The sequence below is a fragment of the Calidris pugnax genome, unplaced genomic scaffold (assembly GCF_001431845.1).
Source record: "Calidris pugnax isolate Ruff unplaced genomic scaffold, ASM143184v1 scaffold30, whole genome shotgun sequence".
Lineage (NCBI taxonomy): Eukaryota > Metazoa > Chordata > Aves > Charadriiformes > Scolopacidae > Calidris > Calidris pugnax.
The window spans coordinates 418,157-437,545 of NW_015090776.1; the positions used below are offsets into that span (position 1 = coordinate 418,157).

General features: G+C 48.6%; 1 protein-coding gene across 1 annotated transcript; it reads left to right on the top strand.

Annotated features, from left to right (window-relative positions):
• Positions 1–8,129: 8,129 nt before the first annotated feature.
• Positions 8,130–15,535, top strand: SERPINC1 (serpin peptidase inhibitor, clade C (antithrombin), member 1). Its single transcript, XM_014946746.1, has 7 exons — positions 8,130–8,275; positions 12,272–12,650; positions 13,419–13,634; positions 13,848–13,985; positions 14,079–14,472; positions 14,814–14,878; positions 15,221–15,535. Exons 2-7 carry the CDS (start codon positions 12,276–12,278, stop codon positions 15,392–15,394), a joined length of 1,362 nt encoding a protein of 453 aa, XP_014802232.1. The 5' UTR covers positions 8,130–8,275; positions 12,272–12,275; the 3' UTR covers positions 15,395–15,535.
• The last annotated feature ends 3,854 nt before the right edge of the window (positions 15,536–19,389 follow it).

Sequence of the window (19,389 nt, forward strand, 5' to 3'; positions counted from 1 at the left end):
AAACTGTTTCTTTACCTTTTTTTTTTTTTTTTTTTTTTTTCCTGGTGTAGCCATTTTGATTGTCAAATCTTTGTAGGGTTTTGTGAGTTGACTGTATTATCCTAATAACAATTTACAAAAGTTAATGATTGTCAAAGCCTTATCCGTGCATGAATTGTGGAGAATCATTCCATTTAGTCGTACGATTTGCAATGTAGTGGGATGTACCTGGAGTGTTCTGACGTGTTTGCAGTCTCTCATGCACTCTCTCAGCTGATGGAATGGCTAATTTAGAGAGGGAGAAGGAACGTAGACATTTTATGTAATCAAAGAAGCCTTGTCTTTTAAGTGTTTAAATCGAAATTGAATACGGAATTAAAATGTCTTCAGTTGCGGTAAAAGAGAAATCTGTGTTGCAAATGTGACTGACTTTTAAGCCCATTGGAACTGAACAGACTTGTCAAACTGTAGCATTACATTAAATTAGATGTGGAAGAAGCCAACTTGTATGATGACATTGTCTCTTGACAGCATGAAGTGAGTCAAGTGGGGCAAATTCTGGATTAGCAAGGGTTAGGAGTGAGGCTTCTCACTGACAATACAAGAAACCCACTTGCGTTTCCCTTCCTTAATCTAACTGAAACTCTTGCAGACTATTATTAAGGTTTTTAGGTTCAGAGAGAAATTTGTAAGTCGGAGTAGCATAAATCCTCATTTCCATTTATAAATCTGAATTGTAATGAAGCAGACTTACAGGATAGTTATCTGAAAAACCCCAGTATAAAGGATCTTTGGCTATTTCAGAGTCTTTTACGGTCCAAGAAATTCAGTGCTAGTAACCAGGAGGCTCAACAGCAGGAGTGCCAACTCATCTTCTCTGTTCTAAAATGGGGGGAAAAAAGGCATATAAGCAGCGTGCAAGTTTTTTTTGTCCTTGTCTTTTTGTGTATGGAGAAGTTTTTGTAGTCCTAGAATAGATAGAAGGAGCACAGAGCAAGACTGGGGCATGACGTTACCTTCATGTTCAAATTTTGTCATCGTTCGCTTTCCAAAACACACCCTTTCTGTTCCTGTCTCCTCAGGATGGTAGCACTGATATAAAAACAACCAAAAAAAAAATAATCAGTGTGTCAACAACTCAATTTTTTTAATATTGTAGTAGATCAATCCCCCTTGGTGAAGAAGAGGAGACAAAATTGATTGGTCTAAGCGGTGATTTAGACACAAACTGGAAAAACATCTGCCTTCCTTGAGTAAATGTCAACTTGGAATTGATGGGGAAAGGGAAGCAGCTCTTCTGAGCCCCCTGTTGGGTACAGCCTTCCTCTTGGGTGGCTGTGCCTTGTGGTCCATGAGCAGACAGATTATGTAGCACAAACTGAGTTCTTCTCAGATCAAATATAACCTGAAGTGTCAAAACCTTCATTGGGGATTCTCTTTTTCCATTCTCAACCGTTATCAACTGCATTAATTTCTGTTGAAATGTCAGGGGGGTGAAAGAGCCTGGAGTAGGGTAGTTCAAGTTAGATGCTCTAAGTAAGCAATTTTGGGGAATATTATCCCAGCACAGTGTCCTTAGACAGTTAACCTGTCTTTATTGGTGTGTAGGAAGAAGAATGTAACTGCTTAGTGTTGTCCCAGTCTTCGAGGCACTCGTTGTGGTGCAGGCAGAGCCTTGATTAGCAGGGAAAGGAGAACAAACTTTGTATTGATTTTTTCTTTATCATTTTATTTCCCCGTGGGAAGTGGAATATCGTGCTGTGGAAACTCTTTGAACACTGTGGTAAGCAAAGGGGGGGCAGCTTTTTTTGAAGTTTCCTGATAAAAAGAGCAGGTGGGAATATGGATTTGTCTGCATCAGGGACATCCCAGTCAGTTGAAGCTTAAAATATGTGTCCATTATAATCACAATTGGATGCCTATTGCTCAACAACCTAAATAATTAACCTGATCTTTCCCAGGCAATCTTTGCAATTCCAGTGAGTTTGTATGATTTTAGTGCAAATTGCCAGCTGTTCAGCATTTGGGAAAGTTTAGGTGCCTGGTTTCATCCATTGAGGTGGTGTCTTTGGATATACAGGTTGGATGTTCTCATATTCCAAGAAACAACTGACTGTAAGATCTGAAAGTTTTAGGAAAATGGAATTATCACCTTCAATTTGAAAAATACAATCTTGGAAAAGGTGGAAGCAACAGATGGTGCAGCATCTCCAAAAATAAAAAGCATTAGAAATTATGGATTTACATATTGTGTATGGGGGGAAAATATATCTGTAAGTGCAAAAAAGCAAATCTTGTGAAGTATTTGATGTTTAAGAAATTACTTGCTTCTCTGTAATGTTAAAAAGATTTATGAATAGTTCTGTGGCAGACAGTACTCACAAGTCTTTGGCATCCAAACCAGATTGTTGTGTATTGGATGGATCCCACAACTGGATGTGTGCACTGACCTCTCCATTTCTAGCTTTTTAAAAAGAAACTTGGTAGCAGCATTTTATAAATGTATAAAGCAACCTGAGGCAGAAGAGAAGAAACCATGTCCACCTCACAGCTGCTGCACAGTTTCCAATTGGTACCTTTAATCTGCAGCCTCTTCTCAGTGAAGCTGCTCTAACACGGGCAAATCTAGCACATCAAATGACTTTTTTTTCAGGTTTTTTCTGATTTTTAAGGCCCTTTGGCCTCTGCTTGCTGCATAAGCAGCTTCTGTGCTGAGAGGAGCTTTCCTTGAAGTCAGCTTAGCAGCTGTGCTGTAGCTTGATTATTTTTTCCCTGTTTTCTCTAACTGGTAGTATAATGTCAAGCTCTTTCCCCGTTGGATTTGTGGCAATGGGGAGGAAGAGTGAGGCAAGGCGTGAGGGAGGAAGAGTTGTGGGATCTTCTGTATGACAGCTCCCACCCCCTCTTTTTGAAATCATCTACTTCCAGTTGTGGGATTTCTCTAGAGATGACTTTTTTTCCTGTTTTTTTGTAAGCCTAGTTTTCTTTGATCTCGTTAGTTCCGTACAAGTCTCCCAGAGACATTCTGCAGTCATTATCACCTTTTTGGGTGGAGTTTATTTTATTTTTTTTTTTTGGTTTGTTTGGTTTGTTTTTTTTTTTAAATAACTTTTTAACATTGGTGCATATATGCTTGGGATAGAGCTCATGTAATTTTCCAATCGTATTGATTGTATGTGATTGTGCCCTGCAGAGGTATATTTAACAAAAAATAAAAAAAAGATAGTCTAGGTAATAAAGGAGACCATGAGATTTGTTGAGTCAGGTTATGAACTGTTTCTTGAATTTTTATTTAGGATCCTGGATAAGTGAAATTAACCTGTCTGCTGTTCTCATAAATCAATGCTAAATGAAATGTCACAAATTCTCTCGTTCTGTTTGAACTGTTTCTTTTTTTTCTCGCTTTTCTTCTCATTCTGCTGTTTTCTTCCTTTTTTTTTTTAAATAACTTTTTAACATTGGTGCATATATGCTTGGGATAGAGCTCATGTAATTTTCCAATCGTATTGATTGTATGTGATTGTGCCCTGCAGAGGTATATTTAACAAAAAATAAAAAAAAGATAGTCTAGGTAATAAAGGAGACCATGAGATTTGTTGAGTCAGGTTATGAACTGTTTCTTGAATTTTTATTTAGGATCCTGGATAAGTGAAATTAACCTGTCTGCTGTTCTCATAAATCAATGCTAAATGAAATGTCACAAATTCTCTCGTTCTGTTTGAACTGTTTCTTTTTTTTCTCGCTTTTCTTCTCATTCTGCTGTTTTCTTCCTTTCCTGCTTCTCTTCCCCATCAAAAAAAAAACACAAAAACAACGCTTACACACACAAAAAAAACCCCAAACTTTGAGCTTTTATGGGAATGGCTGACTCTGGGTTGATATTGTGAATATTCACTGTTTGTAACTGTCAAAACATTTTTAATAGGAGTAGAGTTTAAGTAGAAGGTATGTGAAGAATTCCATAAAATGAATTCTTTGCAAATTCAGGGGAATTTTGAAGTCTTGTTCATACAATTCTGGTGGTGGGGGTGACATTCAGAGGCACACAGGGCATTGAGGTCACTTCCTCTGAAAGGTGAGGTGCATTATGGCCTTTTGGAAAAAACCTGACAAAAGGAGTAGAAGGAACTGTGTCCAACTCCTCGTGTCTTTACTCCTGCACCACACTTCTTAAAACTTGAAAGAAAAGCCTTCTAGATGTTTTATCCAACTCCTCGTGTCTTTACTCCTGCAACACACTTAAACTTGAAAGAAAAGCCTTCTAGATGTTTTGGGATGGAGTGGATTGAAGGAGGCAAAAGGCAGGAGGATCCAGAGATCTGAAAGTCAGTATTTGTCTCTTTTATTTCTTTTTTTTTTTAGAACTATAGAGCCAACAGAGTCACTTTTGTATTGAAGACCAAGGAGGTGGAGGCCCCTTGTGTGTGCACGGTGGTTATATAGAAAAAGCCATATGTCAAAATGCTGTTTCTCCTCTTCCCTTTTCACCTTGCTTTTCTCCCTCTTAAAGCTGACTCGGTCTCACTTTGCTTCCACATAGTGTCTAAGGGTCCTTTAAATCGCAGATTCAACAACAAAAAAAAACACCAGAGTGGAAAGGAGGTGGTTCACTACTTGGTTTGTAAATAGATGGAAGTGTCTACAAGGTCTTATCTGCTTTTCTGTCAGCATTTATATTAAATGATAAATTAATGGAGAACACTTGGAAATATCTCTCTTTTTCTGTCTGGGATGAGTTCTTTTCAATTTTGTGTGAGGTGTAGGAGTGGGTAAGACTGACTGTGGACCTGCTTTGGGAGGGGGAGTTGGGCTTAGATGATCTCCAGAGGTCCCTTCCAACCCCATGTGATTCCATGGAAGGCTTTCTCCAGGCCAAAGGGTGTTTGTTTCAATTGGGGATGGTTTTCTTTCCCCTTTTTTCCCCCTAGAGGGTCCAGGATGCTCAGGTACTCGCTGCCTTAGGAATTAAAAAATGGAAAAAGTGTATTTCTGAAGTGATTGGCTTTTAGAGAAGATCTGAAGTGCTACGGAGCATCAGGTCCCTGTGGAAGGGAGCGGTGGCTGCTCTGCTTTGGGAGAGCTTTGAGGAAACTTGGAGGATTTTGTGGATGGAAAAGGGGGGAAGCTGGGTTCAAGTGGATTGTGGCTCTGGAAATGTTTTTATCCCTTTGGGTATGGCCAGCAGGATAGATGGTGCTGGAAAAGGCCAGCCTAGAACATGGGATCTCTTGATCCTATTTCATGGTCCTCTGTGAGCGCATGAGTTGTCCTCCTTGTGCGTCACCATAAAACTCAACGGTGAGCCCCCAAAGCACAACCCAAAACCCAGGCAAATCTGTGATCCTACTCACCACTGACGTATGTTTAAGGGCTGGTCCCAGCTTCTCCAGAAAAGGGGCACTTCAGAGGACAGTTGGGAAAGCAGTCGGTCTCCCCGCTGCTGTGACCTGCTCTGGGCTCTTTTCTCCAAAAAGCAGCGAGCAAGATCTCGTGATCTTCCTGCGGTGGTGGCAGGTGCTGTACATGAAGGGGTGTCCTGTCCTGGTTGGGATGTCTCCTCGGGTTCTGTAACATCCTTCCTGGTGACTCTGAACTCTGACTCCAGGACTGAGCATGGGAGAGGCTGAAACTGAGGTGTGACACCTGTCCCCCTGCCCCACCATCAGCCTTAGAGCCTTGGCACTGGCTGATTTTGAGTGGCTTTGGGTCTGTGACCAGCAGCTTTGGGAGAAGAACAGAATCACAGAATCCTCATGGTTGGAAGGGACGTCTGAGATCATCAAGTCAAACAGCCCCTCCACTGGAGGAACCAAGGCAGGGGATGGTTTGTATGAACACCCTTCTCATTGTGGATGTTCCCTCAGGTATAACTCTGCTGGGGCCGCGGGGCTGGGTCGTTGCTCTGAGCTGAACTGGCAGTAGAAGTGCTGCTTGTGTTCCACACTCAACAAAAAAATTACATCTATTTACCGGCCACCCTGTTGGGTATGTCTTGGCCAACTTACAGATCCCTTCAGCCCTACAGTTTGAGTCCTGGAATTAACCTCGCTGTCAGTGGGGCCACCAGCATTAAAGAAAGCATCTCCATGCTCAGCTTTAGCCATCTGGTCTCTCCTTTCCACTGCAGTCACCATGGCCCTGTGCCTTGTCACCCTGGGGAGAGTTCATTCATGTCACCTTGGGCTACCTGGGATGGGCAAAACACCACAGGGCTGTTTGCTCTTGGATTTACTGCATTGAAGTACCCCTAAGCGTTGGGTGAACAGGAGTCCACACTCAGATGTCTGCCTGGTGCTCCCTGCTGCCTGGGGACAATCCCTAATGCCCCCCAACAAAGCCCCTGTGACCTCCAAGCATGGGAGTTACCTGGGAAAATTGAACCACCAGCCACTTGGAATCATAGACTTACGTGGGGTTGGAAGGGACCTCTGGAGATCATCTAGTCCAGCCCCTCCACCAGAGTGGGTCTACCTAGAGCAGGTTGCACAGGGACGTGTCCAGGTGGGTTTTGAATGTCTCCAGAGAAGGAGACTCCACCACCTCTCTGGGCAGTTTGTTCCAGGGCTCTGCCACCCTCACAGTAAAGAAGTTCCTCCTCATGTTTAGGTGGAACTCCTTATGCTCAAGTTTGTGCCCATTTCCTCCTGTCCTTTCACTGGGCACCACCGAGAAAAGAACAGCCCCATCCTCCTGATACCCTCCCTTTAAGTATTTCTATGTATTGATTAGATCTCCCCCTCAGCCTTCTCAAGACTAAAAAGGCCCAAGTCCCTCAGCCTCTCCTCGTAGGAGAGATGCTCCAGGCCCTTAATCATCTTTGTGGCCCTTTGCTGTACCCTCTCCAGCAGGTCAGAGTCCTTTTTCATAGAGGACGTTTTACCTCCTGCAGCAGAGGTCAAATATTGGGTTCCTCACCAACCTGCACGGTGGGTCTGGCCCCATGTGTGGTCAGGCAGAAGGCCATTCTGAGGAGCAGGCATTCGTGTGGTGCTTAGGAGTGTTGAGAGGGGCTTGTGCAGCTTTTGTGCTTGCTTTCGATGAAGAGGTTCCTGATGGTAGAACTGATGAGAGAGCAAGAATGGTGTTATGTTGAGCAGAGGCAGTTTTTGAGCGGCACTTGTGGCCCCGGGCTATGGAGGGGAACTTCTTTTGGGTGAGGGTGGCAGAGCCCTGGAACAGGCTGCCCACGAGAGTGTGGAGTCCCCTTCTCTGGAGATCTTCAAGACCATCCTGAGTGATGTGCTCTGGAGTTGGACTGGATGGTCTATAGAAGGTCCCTTCCAACTCCGACGATTCCGTTAAATGAGTTTGCAACTGCATTTCCCAGTAAGACCTGGGCTCTTACCGATGATTCCATGATTCCGTGAAATGAGTTTGCAGCTGCATTTCCCAGTAAGACCTGGGCTCTTACCGGAGGCCAGTAACAGGCCACCCTGGGTTTTGACGTTCAGGAGGCCACGCTGTTGAATTTGGAGAGCAGCTGCATCCTAGAGAGGAAATGGCGTTGCTCAGTCCTGCTCCCAGCACTGCCACGGCCTGGGCTGGGGAGGGGGAGACGCCACTGATCCTCATTTTCCAGCTGGGGGAGTGAGAAGGTGAGTGCAGGGAGGAGGGGACGTATTTGGGTTTCTCCCAACTTGTGTCTCTGCTCAGAAATGGGGGTGGGGGAGGACGATAGGACTCGGGGCAGAGAGAGACATTTTGCTGAGCTACAAGATGCTAAAGTGAGTTTTACAAAACCCAGTTTTATTTGATCTCTTGAAAGTTTGGTTGGTTTTTTTTTTTCATGGTGCGAGGAGTTAATTTTCCGTTGGCAAGAACTGAAGGCACCTGGCGCTGGCGTGGGGTGGGTGGGCAAACTTTCCCTTGTCATTTACAAAACCCTGAGATCGTCACATTTTCATTTGATCTCTTGAAAGTTTGGTTGGTTTTTTTTTCATGGTGCGAGGAGTTAATTTTCCGTTGGCAAGAACTGAAGGCACCTGGCGCTGGCGTGGGGTGGGTGGGCAAACTTTCCCTTGTCAGATTGAACTTTAAAACCTCTTTCAAACTAAACATTGGATTTTTTTTTTTTTTTTTCCTTTGTGCTCTTTGCTTAACCTTCTGCAGCTGGTCATCAGCCTTTGGTCTCAGCATCCTCTGCCCTCCCACCCTCCCCTGCTCTCGGCTCGGCTTGAGCACGGAAATCGAGTGGGGAAACTGCTTTGGACTGGTTTGGGCTCAAGGCAAGACTTCCCCTCCTCTTAACCATTTGCATTTACACCCTAAAAGCAGAAGGCTGGAGGTACGGGGGCAGGTAAGAAACAGATTCCACTCATCTTTTGTTACTGAATTCCTTGTAACAGGTCCTTTTCCCTCTGGAGGAGCCGATGAATTTTAGCTGCTGCCAGAGAGAGAGCTTTTTTTTGCTCCGGGCACTGGCCAGAGGAGCTGTTTGGAGAGGACCCTCCCAAGTCTGGTTTCTGTGCAGCTCACTAAAGCCTCGTGCTTGACTTTCATCCCCAACCTGTAGCTTCGTGGTGTGGAGAGCAGCTCCTAACATCAGATTGCCCTGAGTAGTCACCGGTCTCCTGCCCCAGCCGTAAAAGAGCGCTGCTGGTTTGCTTTGTGCTCCGTTTTTGGGGTGGGGAGGGATGGAGAAGGCTTTTCTTCTCCAGAGCCAAAATCAGTCTTGGTGTTTTGAGCTACTGAAGGTTTGCTGGGCACGCTCTGTGGGTGGGGAGGGATGGAGAAAGCTTTCTTTCTCCAGAGCCAAAATGTCTTGGTGTTTTGAGCTACTGAGGGTTTGCTGGGCTCTTCAGCACGCTCTGTGGGTGCGGGGGGATGTTCACTCTGCAGTGGTTGCTGGAGGACGAGCCGTGGGTCTGCAAACCCCATTAGTTCCTTCCACAGGGGGATGAGAAACACTGGGATGGCCGTGTCCTGTGCTGGTGGGCACTGGGCTGTGTGGCACAGCGGGCGTGGGGTGGAGGGAGGGCAGAGCTTCTACACGCTTGCCTGGAGCCTTCTGATTTTGAGCTGAATCAGCAACTCACTTCTTGGCTTCCTACGCTTCTGACAGGGGTGAAGCAGAGGAAGAAGAGCCCTTCCTAATTGTCATGTTCTTCCGTGCCAGTAACCCTTTTCAGGCAGCGATGTTGTGGTGATACTTTTGGGATCCTTTCCAGGGTGAAGGCAGTGGATGTGGGGAGCGCGTGGCGGTGCTGCCGGGGAAAAGGGAGCATCAAAGTAACATGCTCTAGCTCTAGGCAATCCTGCTTCAGCAGGGGAGTTGGACTAGATGATCTCTATGGTCCCTTCCAACTCTAAAATTCAGTGAAATGCGCATGGCGGTGCTGCCGGGGAAAAGGGAGCATCAAAGTAACATGCTCTAGCTCTAGGCAATCCTGCTTCAGCAGGGGAGTTGGACTAGATGATCTCTATGGTCCCTTCCAACTCTAAAATTCAGTGAAATTCAGTGAAAGGGCTGTGGAGGGAGGGGGAGTGTTTTTTGGCCAAGTGCTACGGCAAAAAGCTGGCCTAAGAGACAGCGAGGGGGGGTCCTGCCCGTAAAAGACCAGACTGGAAATGCCAGGGGCCAAGTCAGCCTTAGGGGCTGCTGAATTCGATTGAAGGCGTCAGGGTGAAGCCCTGTATCTCCTCTAGTTTGATGGAGCCAGGGCTTCTTTGCTGTGATGTATGAACAGGGAGCGCTTCCCGATCGGTCAGGAGAGGATGAAGACGTGGTGCTCTCCCAGCCCTAGTGCTGTGGGTTTTAAATCTGAGACCAGCAGCTCCCTGGGGCTCTGTCTGGACACAGAAGCCCGGGTTGTGCTTGTGCAGGCAGGTGAGTGCAAGGAATCACACTTGTGGACGTGCCTGTCCCTGGAGGGGAGCGGTGTGAGAGGGCAGGGACGGCGGCGAGGTTCTCCTTTCTGCAGCAGGGATGTGAGAGGCAGCGAGGGTTCAAGGAGATGGAGGAGGCAGCGAGGGGGGCTCTGCCCCTGGCCCCAGGGCTGTGGAGCACAGCAATGTGCCTGGCTCCTCACTGGCCGGCCCATTTCTTCCTGCAGGGGTGGAAGGTTGGGAAGATCAGCGCTTCCTGGAGTGCTTTCAATTGTCTGAATAGTTTTCCTTTCTCTTGCCCTCCTGCCCCGAGTGTTGTTTTTTTTGTTTCTGCATTTCGTTGGCTTCCCTCCCCTTTTAGGTATTTTTTTTCTTTGCCCTGTGTGCTCTTGCATCTGTCCTAAACCTGCTGAGAGATAATCTGTTGTCACCAGCAGGAGCAGTGGCTGCGGCCGGAGCAAGTAGTTCTTGTTGTGGGTGTTTTCTTGCAAGACTCACTGCTGCACCGTCAGCGAGTGCTGGAGAGGGGCCCTGGGGGCTCCACCTGCTCCTGGTGCCAAATGAGGTCATTTCTGCTTTTGCAGAGGGACTGGAGCCCAGATGAAGTCATTGCCCCAGAGCCCGGGGAAGGGGGTTGTGAAAGACCCCAGAGGTTTCCCCTCATCCCAGATTGGTCCTTGAGCTGCTCCTGTTTTCTTCCCCCCCCCGGGTTGCTGGCCCACCAGCGCCGGCAAGACCTCAGACACAGAGGTCATCAGTGATAAAGGCAACTGATCTTTAATTAGTCACTCAGGAGGCCGTGCTGGGTAGCTGTGGTGGAGACCTACCCGAGGCAGACAGCTCTTTGAAAAAGTCTTCTAGGGTAGGCAAGTCCCGGGCAGGCTTCCAGCCCTTTCCAGTAGCTGTTGCCCGAGCTGTTGTGGCTGCGGTCTGAGAGCTTCCTCCCACGGGGGAAGGGAACAAACCCAACGTGGAGTCATGCAAAGGGCATCTCGAAACCACACTGCACAGGAAACCTCATGTGCCACTTCATTGGCCAGAGCCAGAGCTGATGGGGGCGTGCAGATCCCCTGCTTTAGCAAAGGTGGAAAACCATAAATTATCTCTGCCTCACCGGGAGATTTTCAGAGACCCCGCTCTTTCTGGAAGGTGGCTGTCAACATCATCCTGCCCTCCTCAGGTACCAGGGACTGTCCCTTTGCATTGAGGTGTGGTGGGCTTTGGACAGGAACAGCTGTGAGGCACCAGCTACACCAGACACACTTACAGAAAATGCTTTTGAGGCACCAGCTGCACCATACACACTTACAGAAAACGCTTTTTAGGGTTTAAAGATGCTCAATGCATGGAGGAACATGCTCCCCTGGAGACCTCTCTCCTCTGCTGTGGCCTTTCCTGCATCAGTAACTGAAATAGCGAAGAGCTGAGGTGGGCCTGGAAGCACAGACAGCGATTGAAGGGGACAGAGGAGCTCAGGTGAAGGGAGGAAAAAAGACCAGGAAAACCAGGAGATTCCCCCCTAGGGAAAAGGGGAAGGAAACGGTCAAAAACATTCTGTCTCAGGCCAACTGCTCTGTGGAGCTTGGGGTACCCAGGGGTTGCTTTGAGCAACCTGGTCTAGTGGGGGGTGTCCCTGCCCGTGGCAGGGGGTTGGAACTTGATGCATCTTTAAGGTTTTTTCCCACTCTGACCATTCCATTATTCTCCCCGTGAGGAAGATGGGGAGGATCTGCCTACAGGAGAGCTGGGGAGGGACTCTGTCAGGGAGTGCAGTGACAGGACAAGGGGTAACAGTTTTAAATTGGAAGAGGGGAGATTTAGATTAGATATTAGGAAGAAATTCTTTCCTGTGAGGGTGGTGAGGCACTGGAACAGGTTGCCCAGAGAAGCTGTGGATGCCCCATCCCTGGAGGGGTTCAAGGCCAGGCTGGATGGGGCTTGGAGCAACCTGCTCTGGTGGGAGGTGTCCCTGCCCATGGCAGGGGGGTGGAACTTGATGGTCTTTAAGGTCCCTTCCAACCCAAACCATTCTATGATCTGTACAGAAGCATATACACACCTGGGCTGGAGACTGAGGCAGATGGGTGGCTTTGGTGGCTCCGTGCTGGCTGCTGTCGCGGACAGGGCCCTGGCTGGCTGATGGAGGAGACTCAGAAGTCCAGTCCGTATGTTGCTGTACAGACTTGTCGGTGTTGAGCCAGCTGCTTCAAAAGAGGGCACCCGGGGCTCTGGGAAAGCACCGCCATCAGTGTGCTGTTTCCAAAAGCCGTGTGTGCTCAGAGGGATGCTTGTCCTGCTGCTGGTGTCTGTCCCTCCCCATTTATCCTGCAGCCATGGGACCAAAAGGACGACTGGAGAAGACTGTGGAGCTCCTGTCACTCTGATGTTGGCTGGAACGGGGCCCGTGGGCTGTGGTGATGGTGTGGGTTTCTTCTCTCGTGTGCAACTTCTCTCTTTCTGGTTTCAGGACAATGCGCCTTTTTGTGGTGTGTCTCTTCAGTGTCTGGGGTCTGGTTGCCCCCGAGCGCTACGTCGTGGAAGACATTTGCACCGCGAAGCCACGAGACATCCCGGTGAATCCCATCTGCATCTACCGCAACCCTGAGAAGAAGCTCCAGGAGGGTGAGGGACAAGAGTCAGGGAAGAGCAAGCTCCCGGAGTTTACGAACCCTCGGGTCTGGGAGCTGTCGAAGGCCAACTCCCACTTTGCTGTTGTCTTCTACAAGTACCTGGCTGACTCCAAGGACAATGGGGAAAACATCTTCCTGTCGCCTCTCAGCATTTCTACAGCCTTCGCCATGACCAAGCTCGGAGCCTGTGGTAGCACCCTCCAGCAGCTCATGGAGGTTGGTGGCATTTCCTCAGCCTTTTCCTGTAGCTGTCACCACCGGGGTCTGAGAGACAGCAAAGGTGATGGTGGCCAACTGCTGCGAAAGGGCTCTCTGGATGGGGATGACTCCCTGGCTTGGGAAGAGAGACCTTTATTTAAACAAGCCCCGGGGAAGGACACACACAGGCTGCTTGTCTCTGGGGTTGTTTAAATCCCAGCTCTTCCCTCTGACTTCCTATTCAGATCCAGCGTTCAGGGTGGATCTCCTGGGTTTGGGAGGTGGTTTTCACCCGGAGGAAAGGGAGCCCATTTGGGAGACTGGAGAAGGGAATGGGAAGAGTTTCTTTCTTGCAGACTGGGCAAGCACGTAGGTGAGCAGGTGGCTAAGCCCTTTCTTAGGCAAAAAGCAGGAAAAACCATGATATCAAGTCCTCTTGGGAGAGGTCTTTTTTGCATTCCCTCTCCCTTGGGACAAAAATAAAGACAGGTGGACACCCTGTAGTCCACCTGGCTTCTGGGGGGCTACCTTCCTCACACACGGGACACTACAGCCCAGAGGGACCTTTCTCCCTGCAATGAGGTGTGAATTAAACCACCTTTATGTAGATTTGGGTTCCAACACAGAGGGTGGGTGAAGCTCTGAGGGCCTTTGAATTTCTCTGCTCCATGATTTAGGCCGTTGAGTCGCAGGCAAAGGCTCTATCACCGCTTGCTGTGGGGCCTGGGAGCTGCAGGAGCATAAGAGCCTGCTCATGGGTTCCTTCTCACTGTTTGGCTCCTCCAGGTCTTTCGATTTGACACCATTTCGGAGAAGACATCCGATCAGATCCACTTCTTCTTCGCCAAGCTGAACTGCCGGCTCTACAAGAAAGCCAACAAATCCTCAGAGCTGGTATCAGCCAACCGCCTCTTCGGGGAGAAGTCTTTGGTCTTTAATGAGACCTACCAGAACATTAGTGAAATAGTTTATGGAGCGAAACTCTGGCCCTTGAACTTCAAAGTGAGTTTGAACTATTCTGGATTTTTCTTTTTTTTGGTTTCTTTTTTCCCCACCCTGTCCTTCTGCTTTCGTGCCCACAGGGAGTGGCCCACTCTGGGTGCGTGGGCACAGTGTCCTCCCCAACCACACACCCTGTTGTTAATCTGTCTCCTGCAGAAGGGATACAAAAAAGGTGGTTAAAACCCTTAAGCTTTTTTTGGTTTCTTCCTTCAGGAGAAGCCAGAACTTTCCAGGCAGATCATTAATGAGTGGGTGGCCAATAAGACAGAGAGGCGCATTACGGAGGTGATCCCAGAAGGAGGTATTGATGATCTCACTGTCTTGGTCCTGGTCAACACCATTTATTTTAAGGTATGGCTGACAAAACTGGGGGAGCAGCCCATTTCCCTGGGGGAAAACGCAGTGCTCATGTTTGTCTCTTGTCCTCCCCATCTCCCTTTTTAGGGGCACTGGAAATCACAGTTCCCAGCTCCGAACACAAAACTGGATTCATTTCATAAAGCCAACGGGGAGACCTGCAAAGTCCCAATTATGTACCAAGAGTCCAAATTCTACCACGCGTTTATCCCTCAGGACAAAGTCCAGGTGCTGGAGCTGCCTTACAAAGGGGACGATATCACGATGGTGCTGGTCCTGCCCAATGCTGGGACGCCGCTGGCGGAGGTGGAGCGAGACCTGACACCAGAGAAGCTGCAGGACTGGATAGACTCCATGAGGGAGGTGTCTCTCTTTGTCTACCTCCCTCGCTTCCGTGTGGAGGACCGCTTCAGTGTCAAGGAAAAACTGAGAAAAATGGGGCTGGAAGATCTCTTCAGTCCAGAAAATGCCAGACTCCCAGGTCAGATGTGGCGACGGGGTGGTGGAGGTGGGGGGTAACCATTGCTCCACAGGTGCTAGGGCTGTAAGTGCAGCAGCTTGTGAGGAACGAGAACATGAAAGCATTTAGATGTTGCTGCAGTCAATGACGGACTCTGTGGTCGAGTCCCACCATGGACACACAGCCCTGCTCTGCACTTAAGGACATAGGAGTTAAGCATCAGTTGCAGTTCATAGAGGATAGTTTTCTTTTAGGGCAGACACACCTTCTGCTTGAACACAGGCCACGCAGGATGGAAGTGTGTTCTCTCTTGAGCTGTTGTCTAAAAATGCAGTTTTAACTTTCTCCACTTTGCATTTCAGGTATCATTGCAGAGGGCCGGACAGACCTGTATGTATCTGAGGCTTTCCACAAAGCCTTCCTTGAGGTAAGCCTTGTTTTGCCCCACAGGTGTCTTCCTCTTTGTTTTTAAAAACATAAAGTATGAAAAAAGAAAAAAAAGGGAAAAAAATAAAGTTCTGAACCTATGCTGTTCAATTCCTCAGCAATCTGGGGTTTTGGGAGGAGGTGGGAGCTTGAGACCCACCTTCCGTGGAGAAGGCAGGCAAGCCCTCTCCACTTATGCTGTTCAGCATAAGTTCCCTCAGCAATCTGGGGTTTTGGGAGGAGGTGGGAGCTTGAGACCCACCTTCCGTGGAGAAGAAAGGCAAGCCCTCTACATGCTGTCCAATGCCCGTATTCTAATCTCATCCTCTCTTTTGGTTGGCAGGTGAATGAAGAAGGCAGCGAGGCATCAGCTGCTACAGCTGTCACCATCTCTGGCCGTTCCTTCCCCATGAACAGAATCATCTTCAACGCCAACAGGCCCTTCCTGCTCTTCATCCGGGAAGCCTCCCTCAACACCATCATCTTCATGGGCAGAATAGCTGATCCTTGCTCCTAAAGGGGCTCTCGGGGCCTCGCTTCTCCCTTCTTCTGCCTCTGGAAAGGGGGCAGTAGGGTATTGCCACAAAGCCCAGGCTGCTCCTGGGGTGGTTGGTCTTACTGGTGCGGGGAGGGACTGTACCCAGCCGGGCTCCTCCTCGCTGGGTCAATCTGGGGTTTTGGGAGGAGGTGGGAGCTTGAGACCCACCTTCCGTGGAGAAGGCAGGCAAGCCCTCTCCATGCTGTCCAATGCCCATATTCTAATCTCATCTTCTCTTTTGGTTGGCAGGTGAATGAAGAAGGCAGTGAGGCATCAGCTGCTACAGCCGTCACCATCTCCGGCCGTTCCTTCCCCATGAACAGAATCATCTTCAACGCCAACAGGCCCTTCCTGCTCTTCATCCGGGAAGCCTCCCTCAACACCATCATCTTCATGGGCAGAATAGCTGATCCTTGCTCCTAAAGGGGCTCTCGGGGCCTCGCTTCTCCCTTCTTCTGCCTCTGGAAAGGGGGCAGTAGGGTATTGCCACAAAGCCCAGGCTGCTCCTGGGGTGGTTGGTCTTACTGGTGCGGGGAGGGACTGTACCCAGCCGGGCTCCTCCTCGCTGGGTAAAGCTGGGCAGAGGGCACCTCGCCTGCCCCATCCGTCACTCAAAGCCAAGCTGAACTTTTACCAGCACTTTTGTGGCACCTAAACCCGAGTCCAGCATTGCTGCCATTCTGATACCCAACCCTCCTCCCTTCCAGGCCTCAAGCTGTTAACTCGTGTCCCCTGGTACATTAAAAACCTATAGATCTGTATGGAACAAACTGATTTCTGAACGGACAGCTTTCACTAAGTCCCTTCCTAGACTTAAACTTTCCTTTTTCAACACGTGGGTCCTTCCCTGCCCACCCCCAGTCTCCAAGCCCACGCCGGAGAGGGCAGAGGAACAGCACCATGACCCAGCTGGTGGGTGGAAGAGCTGCCAAACACCGCAGCCCTATTTCCACCAGCTCTGTGGTGTGGCCCAGGTGTTCCAAGTGCTGAGCAGTCACTACTGAAAGCCTTGCATGGCCAAGGCTGTGAGTCTGTCTGTTTGAGTAGCAAGCTGTAAACTAGCTCTGTGCTAAAAGTGGGGGTGTCTCTGAACCATGATAATGCCCAGGTAAGACAACTGCTATCCATAACTCCATTAAAAATCTGTTATTTCACTTGCAAGCTTACTCTTAGAGCTGAGGTGGCCTGGCCTGCTGCCATGCCAAACGTGTGATCTGACCTCTGGTCCACCCAAGGTGGCCATACTGCTGTAGGACCTCTGACAGGGTTGTCTTCAAAATGCAGAAGAATATGTGGTGAGCGTTGCTCTAAGATTGCATAGAGTCATAAAATCACAGAATGGTTAGAATTGGAAGGGACCATCTCGTTCCACCTCCCTGCCATGGGCAGGGACACCTCCCACCAGACCAGTTTGCTCAAAGCCCCATCCAGCCTGGCCTTGAACACTTCCAGATATGGGGCATCCACAGCTTCTCTGGGCAACCCATTCCAGTGTCTCACCACCCTCACAGGAAAGAATTTCTTCCTAATATCTAATTTAAATCTCCCCTTTTCCAGTTTAAAATCATCCCCCCCTTGTCCAATCCTCTACTCCCTCATAAAAAGTTCCTCCCCACGGCCCACCGTTCACACAGGCCCACCTCTCCAGGTCCCTCTGGATGGCATCTCTTCCCTCCAGCGTGTCAACCACACCACACAGCTTGGTGTCATCAGCAAACCTTCTGGGAGTGCACTCAATCCCCCTGTTCACGTCACCAACAAAGATGTTAAACAGCACTGGTCCCAGTACTGACCTGAGGAATGTCACTGGTCTCCACCTGGACATTGAGCCATTGACAGCAACTCTTTCAGTGCAACCATCCACCCAACTCCTTATCCACCAAGTGGTCCATCCATCAAATCCATGCCTCTCCAATTTAGAGACAAGGATGTTGTGCAGGACAGTGTCAAATGCTTTGCACAAGGCCAGGTAGATGATGTCAGTTGCTCTTCCCTTATCCACCAGTGCTATAACCCTGCTGTAGACAGCCACCAAATTTGTCAGGCATGATTTGCCCTTAGTGAAGCCATGCTGGCTGTCGCTGAACATCTCCTTTTTTAAAAATGGAGGTTATGTTTCCCCTTTTATGCTGGCTGTCACTGAACATCTCCTCTTTTAAAAATGGAGGTTATGTTTCCCCTTTTCTGTTCAGAGGAGCTTCACCGGACTGCCACAACTTCTCAAATATGATGAATAATGGCTTACCAACTTTGTCCATCAGTTCCCTCCAGACCTGGGCATGCATCTCATCAAGTCCCATGGACTTGTACACTTTCAGATTCCTTAGATGGTCTCAAGCAGATCTTCATTCTCCCAGTCCCTGCCTTAGCCTTCTCTGAGTTGGGTGGTGTGCAGACAGTTGCTAAAGCACCAGTACACGGCACTCCTTGGTGTGCAATTTACCCTGGATTTTGTAGGACCAGTAGAACATCTGCCCTTGTAAAGGCTTCCTCTTGGCAGCAATTGCCACAGCAAGCTGAGCACCAGGGGAGTTAAGTTAGCTGTGTTAGATGTTTGGTCACATCTGGAAACATTTCTGCCATTTTGGAAGATTTTGTAGCCCTCTCTCTTCTGTTCTCCAGGAGGAAGGTTTGAGCATGTGTGTGTGTGTTGCAAATGGTGTGTGGCTTGAACATAAAATCATAGAATTGCCTGGGTTGGAAGGGACTCTTCAGCTCACCTAGTCCCCGGGGGGAGTCACTGCCTCTGCTGTAGCAATCAGACCTGTAGAAAGCACTTATCCTCTGTGTGTGTGTTGCAAATGGCGTGTGGCTTGGACATAAAATCATAGAATTGCCTGGGTTGCTCACCTAGTCCCCAGGGGGAGTCACTGCCTCTGCTGTAGCAATCAGACCTGTAGAAAGCACTTATCCTTTTTGTGCTGACACGATTGCCTGGAGTAACACCTTGGAAAGAAGCCGTGTGTTTAATGCAGAGGCTGGAGCCCTGGAAGAAAAGCTGGGACCATTTTGGAAAGAACTAAGAATTCAGAAAGCAGCTCTTCCTCTCCTTGCCCTACTCTGGCGGTCACTGCTGGGTCTTTTCTTGCTGGAGCTTACCTTCTGCTTCCTTACCTCACTGTGCAGCTCCAGAAACACACAATATCCTCCTGTAACCTCTGCTTTGGGGTTGTGCTTTGGGCTATGGAGGTGGAGGCTGGTGAAAGAGGAGGGAAAAACCTCTTGCTGCAACAGGGCTCAGGGCTGGCAGCGAGAGAATAGTCCTTTTTCCACATGGTGAGACCAAAAAGCGCTGAACCTGCAGAACTGATGAGAGAAAACTCATAAAAGGAAAAAAAAAAAAAGGGACAGATGTCATTTAAGATGCCAGGAAAAGCAGCCTGGCACGGCCCAGCCTCTCCCCTGCAGCCAACCCTGGAGCTGCCTGAAGCAGGGACCAGACTCTTGCCCCACAGATGACCTGAAGTGGACAGCAAAGAGAAAACCGAGGTCAGATCAGACCAGCCAGCTACAAGACACAGACGAGGATGTGAGTATTAAACCATTTAATTCTCAAACCACTCACATGCATAATGTTCTTTTACACAGTGTTAAAAGAAAGAAGAAAATGCGATCTGTTTTTTTTTTTTTTAATACAAACAGAATTTCAAGTATACATTTATAGAATTTTCAAAGATTCCTACCCAAGTTGCTAAGTTTTCATTCACATTGTTCTTAAAGCTGTCCAACGAGAGCGCTTTTTTGCTAAACTGCTTTCAATGCAATTGTACAGTCCCCTCTACCTTTGTTTTATTTCCCCCTTCCCCAGCTCTGGTTCTCTTACCACCTTTTCCTCCTCCCCTTCCAGTGGCACCGGCTGTCCCTGTACACCATCGGCCACAGAGCTGGTGGCCCCTTCTCAGGAGCTTCTGTCTGCCAGCTCCCACTGGAAGAGGAAAAGGAAAAACAATGGTGGAGGACCAGCTTGGGCACAG